Source organism: Astyanax mexicanus, chromosome 1, assembly GCF_023375975.1.
Source record: "Astyanax mexicanus isolate ESR-SI-001 chromosome 1, AstMex3_surface, whole genome shotgun sequence".
In the NCBI taxonomy this organism is placed as follows: domain Eukaryota; kingdom Metazoa; phylum Chordata; class Actinopteri; order Characiformes; family Acestrorhamphidae; genus Astyanax; species Astyanax mexicanus.
This window is the reverse complement of record NC_064408.1, coordinates 126,840,779-126,858,309: the sequence shown is the minus strand read 5'-3', so window position 1 is coordinate 126,858,309 and position 17,531 is coordinate 126,840,779. Positions and strand designations below refer to the sequence as shown.

General features: G+C 41.7%; 1 protein-coding gene across 3 annotated transcripts in view; it reads left to right on the top strand.

Moving 5' to 3' along the window:
• LOC107197167 (NACHT, LRR and PYD domains-containing protein 4E-like) overlaps positions 1-17,531 on the top strand; it is a 75,472-nt gene that overhangs the window by 18,299 nt on the left and 39,642 nt on the right. For 2 of the 3 annotated variants that reach the window (XM_049468764.1, XM_049468742.1), the window contains exons 8-9: positions 1,851-2,024; positions 17,290-17,463. In XM_049468764.1, coding sequence (XP_049324721.1) covers positions 1,851-2,024; positions 17,290-17,463 — 348 coding nt within the window. The remainder of the gene's footprint in view (positions 1-1,850; positions 2,025-17,289; positions 17,464-17,531) is intronic. The other variant, XM_049468753.1, reaches the window with a different exon arrangement.

Below are 17,531 nucleotides of genomic sequence, written 5' to 3'. Positions count from 1 at the left end.
AACTTACTTTCATGAATATTTTAAATAACCCCACCTGTACAATGTGCACCTCTAAATCCTGTGGAACCTTTCTTCATATGTACTGGTAGTGCCCCCCTGAGGCAAGATTTTGGAATAAAATGTCATCAAGGTTATCGGATCTTGTTTCGGTGGAAGTTCTTCCTACCATACCCAACTTGCTGCTGAATGACTTATCAGAGCTATCCACATCCAAATCTAAGAAACGGGTTATCCTTGCAGGGCTCACAGCGGCAAAGAGAATGATTGCAATCCGCTGGAAAACCCCACATTCTCTGTCAACCAGAGTTTGGTCTCTTTCATTTACTGATATAATGTATATGGAACTCTCCACTGCTCGAATTAATGGTGCAAATGCAGTGAATATTAATATCTGGTACGAAGCCATTGACTCCCTGAAAGAAATGTTGTAAACCCCTCCTTCCCTCTACAACCCCCCTGCTTTTCCCCTTTTTTTTGTCTTGTCTTGTCCTATATTGTTAGTATTTTCTGTGAATGTATATATAGTCCGATTGTGACTTTATTGGTAAGATTGGAATTGTGTTATATGTTTGCAGTACTGGTTGCTGCTTTTGTTTAAATATTCATAATATTAATAATAAAAAAATGATCACAAAAAAAAAATTATGATTCTTAATTCTAATAAACAAGGCATATTTCGCCCTAAATGTTTATTTCCTGAAAGGACATACAGCTAAATAGGCTAGATACTGAAAAGCAGAGATTCTAGGCTTTAAAATGGCATATTGGGTGTCCATAATTATTCATAAACACAGCAAGATATTAACTATGACATATTTCGGGCCAGGGCATGTTAAGAGGTAAATGATCTGTATTGGACTCTACAAAATAAACTACGCTAAATCGACATTGCAAACGTTGCCCAATAGATGACAATTCAAGATTATTTCCATATCTCTGTTTACCGGCTGCAGCTGGAGTCTGTCCTCTGGAAAACAAGTTTGTTAATTTTAAACATTTGGCAGCTTCTTCTTCCATCTTCTTTCTTTTTTTTAATCTGGCCTTGTCGGCTCCACCTTGCCTCTTTTTACCCTCCATCAGAGCCGACTGACGCTTTGTGCTAATCTGTTACTATATTTAATTTAATTGCTTCAGAAAAGACCACACTTGGGCGCAACCAAGACAAACATTTGGGAGAGGAGAATTCCCACAGATGGTTAAACCCATCTAATCTACTGCGAAGTAGGGGCTGAATGCATACGTAGTTGAATGGAATTGAATGCAAGAATAAGATTAGATAAGTGACGGGTAAATTATTATTTTCCAACCAATCGATTTCTGAGAATTTTTGTATTTTCAATAATATTCAGGTCTGGGGACTAAAATGGCCATTCCAGAACGTTGTCCTTGTTCCTCTGCATGAAGACATTATTAGATTTTGAGCAGTGTTTAGGGCCGTTGTCTTGTTGAAGTATCCAGCCCTGGCTCAACTTAAAAAAGCTTAAAGTTGAAGATTAACAAATGGAAACAAACAAATAGAGAGTTTACAACTAAATGACTGGGTGGATTCTTGTTAATAAGCTCAGCTGTGAGCCAGTAATTCAGGCAAAGATCAAAATGAAATTTCAGGTGAACCCAAAGGAAAATTGTATTGCTTGTTACTGCATGATTACAATCTCAGTAAAAAGAAACATGGGTACTTTAGATAGACATTATATTTTACAGTTTATTTCTGTTTTATAACCTTGTCCTTTCAAATAATTCTTTAGATCAGGACACTATAAAGAATATGTTTTCTTATTTTTACTGTATCAAAATAGTTTCCCTGTATAATTCTTAAGTAAAAGTTTGTGTTTATTTTTGTTTTTCAGACTAGCTTCATGTCATTTTGGAGGAAAGATGTGTGTATCTCTGGGATCAGTTTTAAAGCTGGAAAACTCCTCCCTGAAAGAGCTAGACCTCAGTAACAATGACCTGCAGGATTCAGGAGTGGAGCTGCTCTGTAATGGACTGAAGAGTTCACACTGTAAACTGCAGATTCTGAGGTCAGTGTTGCTGTTACTTCATTCTAAACAGACTAAGGGCTAATAAGAGGTGGGGCCTAACTAAAAGAAATGCATAGGGTGGGTGTAAGTGATAAATCCAGTCTGTATTCATGGGTTAATGTCAGTATTTTTCCACCGTAGTATTTTTCCCATAGTGATTGTACTGTTATATTCATATTTCCTGTCTTCTTTTTGCTCTGCTTGTGTCCGTTTTTCTGTGTCTCTATCTAATCTTAACAAAACTACAGGTGACACTTTAGTAGTTTTACGTTCACACAACAGGTAATTCAGTTTTGATTTGAACCATTTCAGTATGTAGTATTGAAATCTGATACATTGATGGCATTGCAACATTGTCTAAACAGCCAGATTAGAATTCTCTGTTCCATTAATCTTCGATCTTGGCAGTAAATCGATTTATCAATTTATTAATTTGATTTTACAGTTAAGAACAGTGTTTTAATAAAAATCTGTTCGTTTTACATCTGCTACCTATGCTCCCATCTGGGCTTCCATAGTTTAGAGTTACCCTCCTTCCACAGCCACACATACACAAACAACATCACAGTGAATGGGGAAAAGCAGGAGCTTGTGTGAATTAGTTTTTATGGTTTTATGGCGACGGATGCAGAACAAACAAGTCCTTGCTGTAAAATGTATGGTTGCTTCTAAAGGAAGCAGCAAAATGTATTTATTAGAATACTTATCTAAAAAGTCCTTGCTACAATTGTATAACAACACACACAAAATAATCAATAGAGAGCTGAAGGAGGACTCAGAACCAGTTTTCACGTTAAAAATTAAAATCGCACATTGTCGTTTTCACAGCTTAAAATCCCTAGAATGGCTCAACACATCATCATAAATCAAATATTGGCTAGAAAGAAATCCTAGAGTTTTCTAAAAACTGCAGGGTTTTCGCTCTCAAGTGAGGATGTGATTGTTTGTGGAAAAACAATATTAAGTGCTTCTTTAAATTTTCTTTCACATTAACTTTCTGTGAGTCATCTACTGCTTTATTTCTAAGTTTTCAGTCACAAACACATGTTCTGATTTATAATCCTGTGTCTGTCAGTGTCTGAGTTTCTCTGCAGCTGTGCACGAGGTCAGAGTGTGATGTAAACGCATGAGTTTGTAAACAGTGCTTTAAAAATTGAGCAGAAAGCCTTCTTCTGCACTTCCATATAGCCTCTCCTTATGCAAAGTGTGCTGGTTGACTAAGCACCTTATTCACTCCGTGCCCATGAAACCAAAACGAGGCTGGGGGGTATGCTCCAAAGTCCAAGGCAGCCGGTGAATTTAAGAATGCCTTCGGTAGGATATTTGGAAAGCCTGATATAGCCTAATATATTAGGAGATAGTTTAGAGTTAATAAGGGTGATTATAACTAGTGTTTCTTCATTGCTAATTTCTTATTAGTTTTATTATCAACAGTGATTTACACATTTGTTACACTCAGATATATAATGGCAAGGGGCTCCGTTCCTAAAAAAAAAAAGAAAAAAGAAAAAATGTGGTTCTGTGCATGCGCACTGGTATTGAGAAACACATTTTGATAGATAGCACAACTTGACAGAACACCGGCAGAATATCCACTAGTTTAAATGACAGCACTTGTCTGGACAAATAACCTTGCACACCTCCCTGAATTATGGGCAAAAGCAGTCGAAAAATGGGCAGAAAATGTGCAAGATTTCTGGGCTGTTTTACTAAAAGAATACAGTAAATGGATTGAGGGTTTTGTGCACAACTTGGAAGGAAGCTAAGGAATTGCCTCTGTTTGATTTATTGAAAATTTGCATGTTAGCTAGCTTGCTAGCTAGTTAGTGACTAACTAACTTAGTGACTGCAGAAAAATACCCTGTAGTTCATCTAACTACATTTTTCCTTACAGGCTTTACTGAACTGTCCAGGTTAACCTGTAATATCAAACGATATATGAATGTAAACACAACCATTAAATGCCATATACAGTCTAGATGAGCATGCAAGTTTGTTTTACGTCTGCTACCTACGCTCCCATCTGGGCTTCCATAGTTTAGAGTAACCCTCCTTTCACGGCGACACATGCACAAACAACATCACAGTGAATGGCGGAAAAGCAAGAGCTTGTGTGAATTAGTTTGGTTTTATGGCAACTGATGCAGAACAAACAAGTCCTTGCTGTAAAATGTGTTTAAATGGTTGCTTCTAAGGGAAGCAGCACGATGGATTTATTAGAATACTTTTCTAAAATACTTTGCTACAACTGAATAACAACACACATCAAAGAATCAATCGGGAGCTGGAGGAGGACTCAGAACCAGGTTGCATGTGCAAAACAGCTTAATAACCCTAGAATGCCTCAACACATCAGCATGAAGCAAATATTTGGCTAGAAAGAAATCCTATTTTCTAAAAACATCAGTGTTTTCACTCTCCGGTGAGGATCCGTGATTACTTGTGAAAAATAATAATAAGCGCTTCTTTAAAGTTTCTTTCACAGTAACTTTCTGTGACTCATTGACTGCTTTTTTTTCAGTTTTCAGTCACAAACATGGGTTCTTTCATATAATCCAGTCTCTGTCAGTGTCCGAGTTTCTCCACAGCTGTGCACAAAGTCAGAATGTGATAATTTGTGAATAGATTAGGGCAGGCATGTCAAACATACGGCTCGCGGGCCGGACCAGGCCCGTTGGATGATTTAATCCGGCCCGGCATAAATTTCTGAGTATGTCAAAAAAAGAAGCGAGTTTCTAGCTCATTTCTATCAAAAGTTGTGATTTTTTTTAAATGAATACAAATTAAATGCTCTCTCCGGTCGCTAGAGGGCAGTAAATGTCCCGCATGCAGCACAGACACGGCAATCTTGCTTCACCACAGCAGCAAGTAGACTGCAGGAATGCAGTGAGAGAGAGAGAGAGAGAGAGAGAGAGAGAGAGAGAGAGAGAGAAAAAGTGTGATGACACGAAATTTGTTTGCACTCATGAATACAGATCATTAAAAATAAGATTCATCTGGTTTCATATTAAAGACAGTTAATATTGTGCAGTATGTTCTCAGCTTCAGTAGGCCCAGCCTAGTAGTTTGATCTGATGTAGTCTAATCTTATTGCCCATGCACTGCTATAACTTTTATTTTGTATTTCTTTTTTTTATTTATTTCAAAGCAGTATGACAATTAAGGTGAAAATATTTTTTTCATAGCTCCCACTTGAGTTTGTTGATGTGGTGAGTTGGTTCAGGTGTAAAACTGCATTCACTCAACTGTTAAAATAAACCAGTTGTTAACACATTCACCGCCAAACATGAAAATCATTTTTGTCCATTGTTTTATGAATAAATGTGTTGTGCTTAGAAAAGATCCCTTTTCATCCATGATTATAATATGTAGGGTAGGCTAAAAATGTAGGCTGAATAATAAAGCATAGTACTGAAAAACAAAGCTAAATATTTGGAGTTGACATTCTTTTACTGATCCGGCCCACCTGAGAACAGAAAGTCTGGATCCGGCCCCAGAGCCAAACTGAGTTTGACATGCCTGGATTAGGGTGACCAAGCGTCCGTATTTCCCGGGACATGTCCGTATTTCACGTCCTGTCACGTCTTGTTTTTTCAAAAAGTGAGGAAATGTTCGCTGCCTCCCACCCCCCATCAACACTCACTCACATTGCAGTCTCACAGTCAGAGCACACACACCCCGCTCCAACACCCCCCCTGATCTCTGCCGAATGCCAATCGCCCTGTATGGTGTTGGGCTGTAAACACAAGCCCTATTTGTGGACGTCAGGCCCTAATACTACCCTCAAGAAGTCTGTTTCTGACAGTTTGAGTAGAAACATGGATATTAGTGGCCAGCAAGAGGACATCTGCAGAGCTCTGGCACTGCTCGTTCTGTCCCTCTTTGCACAAAGGTGGAAGTAGCAGCCCTGCTGCTGGGTTGTTGCCCTCCTACGCCCCCCCCCCCCCCCCCCCCCTTGTCTCCTGGTGTACTGGTCTGTCTCGTGGTATCTGCTCCATGCTCTGGACACTGTGCTGCTGACAGGCACTGCAAACCTTCTTGCCACAGCTCTCTTTGATGTGCCATCCTGGATGAGCTGCATTACCTGAGCAACTTCTGTGGGTTTTAGACACAGCGTCATGCTACTTATATGGTTAAAAAAAAAGTGAAAAAATGCAAAAGTGACCAAAACATCAGCCAGAAAGAATGAAAACCGAGAAAAGGTCTGTGGTCACCACCTTCAGAACCACTCCTTTATAGGGGTTGTCTTGCTCATTGCCTCTCATTTCTACCTGTTGTCTGTTCCATTTGCACAACAGCAGGTGAAATTGATTCACAATCAGTGTTGCTTCCTAACTGGACAGTTTGATTTCATAGAAGTGTGGTTGACTTTGAGTTACATTGTGTTGTGTAGGTGTTCCCTTTAGTCAAAGTCAAAGTCAAAGTGGTTTTTATTGTCATTTCAGCTATATACAGAGTACACAGTGAAACGAAACAACGTTCCTCCAGGGACCATGGTGCACATAAACACAGTGTTGACAGAACAATAAGTGCAACAGTACAAAAGTGCAGACAGACAATACAACACAATACAGACAAAGAATAATAAATAACAAGACAGTGTGCAAATTATGCAGTGTGCAAAAAAGACCAGTGAGGTAGTAATTACCTCTATTTCACAGTGTGCAATAGAGTCCAGTGAGGTAGTAGGGTTTTTAGTGCTTTCCATTTTCTGGGGTAAGTGGGGTAAGAGTGTGTGTGCATGTACAGAAAAACCATCAGTTCAGTCTCTGCAGTTGAGGAGTCTGATGGCTTGGGGGTAGAAGCTGTTGCAGAATCTGGTCGTGCTGGACCGGATGCTGCGGTACCTTCTTCCCGAAGGCAGGAGGGAGAACAGTTCGTGTGAGGGATGAGTGGGGTCATTCACAATGCTGGTTGCTTTGCGGATGCTGCGGATGGTGTAAATGTCCGTGATGGAGGGGAGAGAGACGCCGATGATCCTCTCAGCTGTCCTCACAATATGCTGGAGGGTCTTGCGGTCAGAGACGGTGCAGGTCCCAAACCAGGCAGTGATGCAGCTGCTCAGGATGCTCTCAATGGTCCCTCTATAGAAGAGTGTGAGGATGGGTGGAGGGAGACGGGCCTTTCTCAGCTTCCGGAGGAAGTAGAGGCGCTGCTGGGCTTTCTTGGCTGTAGAGCTGGTGTTCAGGGTCCAGGTGAGGTTATCTGCTAAGTGGACACCAAGGAACTTGGTGCTCTTAACAATCTCCACAGAGGACCCGTCGATGTTGAGTGGAGAGTGGGTGTGTTGTGCTCTCCTGAAGTCAACAACCATTTCCTTTGTCTTGTCCACATTCAGGTGAAGGTTGTTGACTGTACACCAGTCTGTCAGCCGCTGCACCTCCTCTCTGTATGCTGACTCGTCGCCTTTGGTGATGAGACCCAGCACGGTTGTATCATCGGCGAACTCGATAAAGCTGTTAGAACTGTGTTTTGCAGCACAGTCATGAGTCAGCAGGGTGAACAGCAGAGGACTCAGGACACTGCCCTGGGGGGCCCCAGTGTTCAGTGTGATGGAGCTGGAGGTGCTGCCCCCGAACCGGACTGACTGGGGTCTCCCCGTCAGAAAGTCCAGGATCCAGTTGCAGAGGGGGATGTTGAGGCCGAGCGAGCTTAGCTTCCTGATGAGGTTCTGTGGGATGATGGTGTTGAATGCTGAACTGAAGTCTATAAACAGCATTCTGACGTAAGTATCCTTCTTCTCCAGGTGGGTGAGGGAGAGATGAAGGGTGGTGGTGATGGCATCGTCCGTGGAGCGATTGGGACGATACACAAACTGCAGGGGGTCCAGTGAAGAGGGCAGTTGTGTCTTGATGTTCCTCATGACTAGCCTTTCGAAGCACTTCATGATGATGGGTGTAAGTGCAACGGGACGGTAGTCATTGAGGCAGGACACTGTGTACTTCTTCGACACGGGGACGATGGTGGTGGACTTGAGGCACGTTGGGACAGTGGCGCTGCACAGGGAGATGTTGAAGATGTCCATGAGAACATCTGTGAGCTGGTCTGCGCACTCCCTGAGCACTCTGCCGGGGATGTTGTCTGGTCCTGCAGCTTTCCGTGGGTTGACTCTGCGCAGAGTGTTCCTCACGTCCACTGCAGTCAGGCACAACACCTGCTCGTCCGGCTTGGGCATGGTCTTTCTCACCATCGTGTTGTTTTGTGCCTCAAACCGTGCATAAAAGTTGTTCAGGGCATCAGGGAGGGAGGCATCACGTTCACAGGACGGTGGCATTGTCCTGTAGTTGGTGATTGCCTGGATGCCCTGCCACATGCGCCGCGCGTCACCCGTGTCCTTGAAGTGGCTGTGGATTCTCTGGGCGTGTGCGCGCTTTGCCTCTCTGATGGGTCGTGACAGGTCGGCTCTCGCTTTCCTCAGGGCCACCTTGTCACCCACTCTGAAGGCAGAGTCGCGGGTCCTCAGCAGCGCATGTACCTCAGCAGTCATCCAAGGCTTCTGGTTTGGGCGTGTGGTGATGGTCTTGGAGACAGTGACATCATCAATACACTTGCTGATGTAGCCAGTGACTGATGCTGCATACTCCTCCAAATCAACAGAATCGCCTTCAGTAGCAGCCTCATGTCCCATGCAGTGCACTCAAAACATTCCTGAAGGGCAGAGATGGAGCCTGCCGGCCAGGTTTTCACCTGCTTCTGAACTGGTCTGGAGCGTCTGATGAGTGGTGTGTATATTGGAGTCAGCCACACACACATGTGGTCCGAGAAAGCGAGGTGGGGGCGGGGCTCCGCCCGGTATGCGCTGGGGATGTTTGTGTAAACAAGATCCAGCGCGCTCGCTCCTCTCGTTGCAAAGTCCACATGTTGATGGAATTTAGGGAGCACTGACTTGAGATTTGCGTGGTTAAAATCTCCGGCGATAATAAACAGTCCGTCTGGGTGTTAGTTCTGCAGATCGCTGATAGTCCGATAGAGTTCACACAGAGCCTCTTTAGCATTAGCACCAATGCTAGCGCTGGGTGGGATGTAGACAGCAGCTATTAGCACGGCGGAGAACTCCCGTACTAAATAAAAAGGTCTGCACTTGACTATCAGGAACTCCACCAGCGGAGAGCAGTGTTTGGCGACAGTCACAGCATTGTTACACCATTCCGTGTTGATGTAAACACACACGCCTGCACCGCGGGTCTTCCCGGATAGAGCCGCGCTCCTATCCGCTCTGAACGCGGTTAGCCCGGCTAGCTGAATGGCGCTGTCCGGAATGTTGTCGTTCAGCCACGATTCCACAAAAACCAAAACACAGCAGTCTCTGAACTCACGCTGGGTAGTTCGCTGGAGTCGGATGTAGTCCAGTTTATTGTCAAGGGAACAGACGTTTGCCAGAAAGAGCGATGGTATAGCCGGCCGGCTAGGACTAGCCTTTAGCCTCGCGCGGATCCCGGCTCTCTTTCCACGCTTACGCTCGCACCGCTTGCAATGGCACTTCCGCTGGGTTCCGGCGTCAGGAAACACCGCGGGCTGGCGGCCTGGGTCTCTTAGCAGGCTAAGCTCAAGTAGCGTCTGCAGAACCTCGTCCGGTAGCGTGTTTTCTGGCTGATTTCTCCACTGTAGCAGGGTCAGGCGGTGGTAGAACATGTGCACGGGTGTTCCGATACACATATTTGCAGGAAATAAACAGAAAAAACGACAAATAGTAACACAAAAGCACCATTTAACGGACCCGGAGCGGCCGCTGTGTGTTAACGCGTCGCCATCTTGGGTGCGTGTATAGCAGTGTATAGTGTAGTGGATTAACTGGATGTTTCTTCACCACTTGGACACACGCACACACACGACCCCCCACTTTATGGTCTAAGAGGAACTTCAATCCCATCCAGAACACTCTAAAAGCCTTGGAGTAATCTTTTTCAAACTTTAAATTTCAAATTGACAGGTCCTGACTATTTCTTCACTCCAGCCTGGCTAAAGGCCCTGAATTCAAGTTTAGAGTAAACACTTTAAATCTTTTGACATTACTCCAGACTTTAGGGGTTTGTGCTTAGTTATTTCTGCAAGCACTAAGAAATTAGATTCATGAAGTTTAAAGAAATATTCTAGGCTTGGAATTCCATTTTCAACATTGCAGGCTCAAATTCTGTGGTGTAAGAAGAGTCTCTCCCCCTTCCACCATTGTAAATTCCGGGCCATCTAAACAATTACTGCAGAGGGAAGAGAATTTCTCACTGTCTTGAATGTTACAAAACTGTTTGTGGGCAAAACATAATTTACATTTATTGAGATTCAATTGTAAGATTGTTGTTTCCTGAATTTATCCTCACAAACTGGTATGCTGAAGACTGTATTTTATTCCACTGTTTAATTGAGTTTTCTTTTGCTTTGGTCTATTAGTAAAATAAGAAATCTCTCACTAGCCAAAAGCATGTTGAACATGTGGGGTGTTTTATGGCTCTTTGTGAACAGACCCTTTTGTCCCACCAAGGTTTAAAATTGCTGCTAAAACCAATGAAAGCATAGACACGTACATGGGAGCCATACCTGTCAAGTTTTAGATTTAAAAATAAGGGATATTTTCCTCTGTCCGCTTAAAGCCGTCCCACCAGCCCAACGAAGGTTCAGTATCCCTTACATTTTAAGACACATGTAAACCACCTGCACACTTCAATTAGATTATCAGAATCTTAAATGTTGTGGACATTCCTACATATGTCATTCTTTTAATACAGCCAAATTAAAAACCCTTTTCTAGATATTAAAAAAAAAGTTAAGATTTCATGTCTTTTTTGGCATAAATGCACTCTTTTATATGATATATTTTTTATTTATTTAATGGATTTAAAATTGAACAAAGGGTGCGCAAATTCTGCAAAATGACTGTTGGTGACCTAAAAATAGTATCATGAGCTTTTACTAAAAGGACATGGACCAGATATATTCCATCAGTAAAAATTAGTCCTAAGGGGCCTACACAATTAATAACTTTTAATTAATACTTCTTTCTTTTGATCACTCCACCCCTGATCAGTTCAGATAATTTCTGTCCTCTCACAAGCTGTATTTTTTTTTTTTTTTTAAGGTTTAATCTGTGTGTTTTATTTCGGAGACGAGTATTTTTAAGCAGCTATCAGAAAAATCTCATCACAGTTTCCATGATTAGCCTACCGTTACCTTTCTTTAAGAAAAATCGCTGAATATCCAGATATGTTTTAACATCAGCTGCTCCGACTAGCTGCTTGAACTCACAGCGACGGGGGGCTTCCCCACACTGACCCTCCTTTGCAAGCTGATTGGCTGTTTCTCCTGAAAGGCGGGACTTTCTCCTTGAACCGGCTCCACGATTGGTTAAGAGACACAGAGTGGTCAGTGCCCTGTCTCCTCAATAATATATATTTTATTATTTTAATAAAATACGGGAAATTTACGGGAAAATGCTAATACAGGAGGACGGCGGGAAAGAGGAGTAAAATACGGTAGTTTCCCGGCCAAAACGGGAGACTTGACAGGTATGATGGGAGCCAATGGGAGCCTCAAGAGCCAAAGCAGGTCCAAAGAGACACTCACAGTCCAGAGAGGAGTGAGTTCAGTTTTGAGTTAGAAGTTTGGTGGAGGAGAGTCCAGTTAGGAGCTCGGGTAAGACAGTTCAGTTTAGGGAGCCCAGAGATGGAGGAAGGACAGACAGAGAGCAGTTTGGAGTCTAGCTTCTTTAGGCTAGTGTAGTTTAGTCAGCTTAGTTTAGCATTGTTAGTAGAACTCATTCAACCTTCTTCAAGCATATTGGTATAAGTTATTCTAGATTAAAATAACTAAGCTATTTTTTGATCTACGGAGTTCTTCTGCTCGCCAAGATAGTTAATTTAGTAAACCAACTAGAGTACCAACCAACCAAAGGGTACTCCAGTCCATCCAGCTCCAGGGAGGCTCTTCCTGTGCAGAGACTTGAAGCGGGTGTCGACCAGGTGCGCCGTTGGCTCACAGAGCACCATCTATATGGGTTCACATTGGACTTACTAGGGGTGCAAGATGCAAGCCGATCAAGAGGTTTGAACAGCGGACAGAACCGATGGGGAGCCCCTTTGTGGACGTCTCAGAGTAAGGCATCTGGGTATTCCTTTTATCAATTGGTGTTTTGGTTGGTCAAGGTTAGTTTGGTTATTGTGTTAGAGCCATTATGGAAATAAGTAAATTGTAACTTAAATTTTGTAATATTTATTGTTTGTTGGAATATTTGATAAGACTGACTGTTGCCTATTCAGTAATGTTTTTATTGGTAAGTTTTTACTTAATTATATTAATTTACTTGTGACATCATGCGGCTGAGGCTTGAAGTTGCGTCAGCCACTAAAGGGTCATAGCGCAACAGTCTTTGCCTGTGACTACAGGAACTAAGCCATTCTCCTAAAAATATGAAAAGAACTTTTATTTTTCTTTGTAATCTGAAACTTTTAAAGAAGTCTCGCGTCATTGACTTAAGCTCAAGGAACTGGTCATTAATTGAATTTTGGAGAAACTGCAGCTACATTAGTCAAAGACTGTGCTCACGGATGCCTCATGGTGGAACACACATTGCTTTTGGAGGAAAAACTAAGTCTTTCAATCCTGAAACATCTTGAAAGGAAGGTAAATTAAACTTCATTGAAGTGAAGTGAGATGTTTAAGACAAGGATTAACGTTGAATATGTCTGAATGCTAAGATGAACATGTTAATTCCTGCTGCTATGGAGAACTAGCGGAAATTAGCTTGAGTAAGAAACAAGCTTTATTTGAATGCTTGCTGCACTCTGCATATGTCTTTTTTTACAAGAGGATTTGTAAACATTTAGAAGACAGGAGAAGCTGTTGAAGTTCCTGTGAACTGTGATAGTTAATGTGCACTAGCACAAAAGCAGAAAAATGGCAGTAGTATTTACCATACACTACCTGTCAAAATTAGATTTATGACCCCTGATTGATGGCTTGGTTTATGACCTTTTGATTTATGGCTTGCTGATTGACAAGGATCAGGACATGTCTGATTGACAGGCAGACATATTTTATTACCCCCAGCACCCCCCTCACCAGACATCCCCCTCCACATCCACCCCTCCTAAGAACACCTGGCTTGTTACAGCGTGTTGGTGTGACAGTGTGTAGGGTTCGTGTTGGGGTGGTAACATATGTATATATAGTATTTATTCCCTCCAGCTTTTAGAGAACATAACTCTGATACCTTTTTGTTTTTTGCACCAAGAAAGAGAATCTACAACCAAGCATTTACTAGCGACTCTCAAAAACAGTATAAGAGCGTTAAAATTAACCTCTACAATTCTATGACGTTTGTGGGGAGGGGCATGCAGAACAACCGCCTTCTTCTAAAAAACCTCTTAAAAGGAAATCATTTGACACTTCGGGTATTTGACGACAAGACAACCCTTAACACTCAAGGTGAAATGTATTAGAAGTTTTCTCCAGCAGACACTGCCAAAACCGACTGTGGCATCGCGGTCTACAACCACGAAGAGACGTCGATGTGTGACAAGATGACGGACAACGGCATGTCGGACCATGCTGGTCATGATGTTAACACGGACGATCCAATGGTCTATGGCGACGAACGGTCGAGGCCATTTACAACAATATCAGACAACAGCTGGTTGGATCGACTTTGTGAGGATTTTGGGAGTATGAATTTGACATACCTACCTCACTCTCCTCCAAGATGGAGGCGCGTGCACACACAGCGGCTACTCTCTCTCCCGAGGAAACAGCGTTTTTGTGTTTTTTGTCTCGTAAGTCGCAGTGTTTTTGTACATTTATGTACCTCCCTACATAAACACAGACATTAGCCATTACATGCTAACAGTAGCCACGATAGAAGAGACAATATACCGCAAGCATACCTGTTTGTAAACGTTGTCACCAGCAACCCGCATACAGTCACGATAACGCAGTAAGGCCATGGCAACGGCTACTGTATTACTGTAAGCTTGTTGCTAATACACCAAGAGCCAAGGGGGGAGAGGGGAAGCTTGTATAAAACACACGCCAACACACCTACACAGGGACAACAACTTATTAATATGCACCACCACATATAATAACCTACCTTCTCGCGACCACCAACACACACCACAGCCAACAACAGACTTGCAATCTCAGTCCCTGCGCTGCTACCGTGCGTATATATAAACACACCGAGGCTAATGCTAACCTGATTTACACCTGGTGTTTCTGTGAAGGGAGGGGGGGGGAGACAACGGATCGACTACGGTGGCTGAATGGGCTCACGCCGCCTAGCGCTCTGCGGGAAAAAAAAGGAGGGGGGGCTGGAAACAGTACGGCGTCTTAACTGACAGCTGACAGCTAAAAACAAACGCTCATGGATGAAGCAGTGTTCTGCTGGTCACACATGGAAGATTTGATAAATGCTGAACATGATTTGATTCGCAACAGCTAAAATATGGAGAGGAGATCGAGACTCTGCAACAAGGAAAAAAACAAGTCAGAAATAGCAGCCATATATACAAGCTGGATCCATACCTTGATGAAGGAGTGTTGAGAGTTGGAGGAAGGTTGTGCAGGGCAGCTATGCCAGAGGAGGCTAAGCATCCTGTCATCCTGCACAAAGACCTCAAGATTTCCAGTCTTATTCTTCAACACACTCACCATCAAGTTGGACACTGTGGACGGAATTATGTTCTGGCACGGCTGAGGCAAAAATATTGGATCCCGCAAGCAAATTCCGCCATAAGAAAGATACTATCTGATTGTTACACTTGTTGCAAATTGTATGCAAGAATTCTGTCTGGTGAGCAAAAGATGCAGATTTGCCAGTGGACAGACTGACACCAGACAACCCACCCTTATACTGGTGTTGACTACTTTGGGCCGTTTTAAGTTAAAAGAGGACGAGTAATGGTCAAAAGATATGGAGTATTATTTACTTGTTTGACCATGAGAGCAGTTCATATAGAGGTTGCTCACTCTCTGGACACTGATGCATGCATCAACGCTCTATGCCGCTTCATCAGTAGAAGAGGACATGTGTCTTTTATCAGATCGGACAATGGAACTAATTTCATTGGTGCTGAAAGGGAGTTGCGTGAAAAAGGGAATTGAGTGGAAATTTAATCCTCCTGCCGCCTCCCATCAAGGAGGTATCTGGGAATGCCAAATTAGGACAGTAAGGAAGGTACTTGGAGTCCAGCAACAGCAGACCAATAACAAGTATGCCAGAAGATCCGAGAGATCCCGAGGCACTCACTCCAAATCATCTACTACTAATGAAAACAAAGCCTGCGATACCCCCAGGGTTTTTTGAGAAGAGTGACAAGTATGGGAGGAGACGTTGGAGACAAATACAGTATGTCTGATCTGTTCTGGCGCAGATGGACCACAGAATACTGACATTATTATTATTGCGGATCCTTCCAATCCACGAAATTCATGGATGATAGGCCGCATTATCAAAACTATGCTGGATTACAGAGGCAATATTCGGAGCGTTCAAGTGCAGACAAAGAGCAGCGTCCTGGAAAGGCCTGTGACCAAGTTATGCTTATTGCAGGAAGTAGTGTAAATAGTCATAAAGGACTGTTAGAGTGATACTTTACAGTAAACTTTGAAAGTTTGAATGTATGTTTATTGTTTGATTAAGAAAGTATATGGCTATATTTGATTTAGTAATTATGTATGCCTACACAATTAGGGGCCGGGCATGTTAGAGCCATTATGGAAATAAGTAAATTGTAACTTAAATTGTGTAATATTTAATGTAAATATAATGAATATTTGATAAGACTGACTGTTGCATATTCAGTAATGTTTTATTGGTAAGTTTTTGCTTAATTATATTAATTTATTTGTGACATCATGCGGCTGAGGCTTGAAGTTGCATCAGCCACTAGAGGGTCATAGCGCAACAGTCTTTGACCGTGACTACATGGAACTAAGCCATCCTTCTAAAAAATATGGAAAGAACTTTTATTTTTCTTTGTAATCTGAATATTTTGGTTCAGTAAACAGCTGAAACTTTTAAAGAAGTCTCGCGTCATTTACTTAAGCTCAAGGAACTGGTCATTATTTGAATTTTGGAGAAACTGCACCTACATATTGCCTTAACTCTTTTCTTAGTATAGATTCCTTTTTAGTTATTTAGAAAAAAGGATGAGCTTTGTGGGTCCTAAAATATCTTAATTATCTACATATGTTAGTGGTCTCATTTAGACTCTTAGTTAGAAATCCTCACTTAATAGTGCTATTAATCTTTAATCCTTTCATACCAGTATTATAACATGTTTGTTCTGTTTGTTTCTCATTTATCATTATACACTATGATTTGATATCTAATGGCTACATTTATGACATTTTAATGAATTATTTTCTTATATCTGTGTGATTTAATAAAATACTTTTTATATTACTAAACCTGTAATTTCAGTGTGTTTTCTGGATAACTTGGTTATGAGAATTCCTGTCACCTGTAGAAGCCACACCCTGAGATGTCTTGTGTTATTAATTAATTGATTATTAATTAATTGATTAATTTATTAATTGATCTAACTAAATTAATTTAATAACTGGTGCCCAATTAAAAATCTTTTAACATCTCAATTAGCACCAGGTATTACACCACTGAGCTCGCTACAATAGTTTCAGTTAAAAATATTGTATAGCATACAAACACAGTAATATTTGAAACGTGAAATTAAGTTAATAGGATTTACAGAAAGTGTGCAATAATTCTTCAAACAAAATTAGGCAGTTGCATAAATGTGTACGATATAACTGCTTGATGTTACCTTTTTACAGCAGAACTTAATTCAGGCAAGGATGAAACTGAATCTTTAGGTGATCCTATATTAAGATTTTACTGGGCACATGTTTGTGATTCTTACTTAGACATCATTTTGTGCATTTAGACCAACTTTGTCACAGATGTTTCATTTAACATTGAAATAGCTTTGAAAGACATAAGAATGTCCCTTTATCTCTTTATATTATGTCCCTGAGTAGCTGTGAGGGAGCTGCATGTCCTCATTGATCAAATTGAAATGTATCAGAAATATGTGAATAACCCTGTACTGTTGCACATTTTGCTTATGTGTTTGTAGGAAAAAAACAACACCTAAAAATCTCCATTGCTTGTTATATTTGGTGCCAAAGAATACTTTTTTTGTTGTGAGAAGAAAGGGCTAAATGCTTTAACATCATACAGAACGATTTCAGAAACAATGCTGAGGTTTATAAAGACTCTTTATATACACCCTCTCTCTCTCTCTTTCTCTCTCTGTAGTTTATCTGGATGTATGATCACAGACAAAGGTTGTCATTCTCTGGCTTCAGCTCTGAGTTCAAACCCCACCTACATGAAAGCACTGGATCTAACCTACAATTACCCAGGAGAGTCAGGAATAAATGTGCTCTCAGCCAGACTGAAGGATCCACACTGTAAACTGGAGACTCTCAGGTATGAACGTATTTTCAGGTACAGTACAGGCCAAAGGTTTGGACACACCTTCTCATTCAAGGCATTTT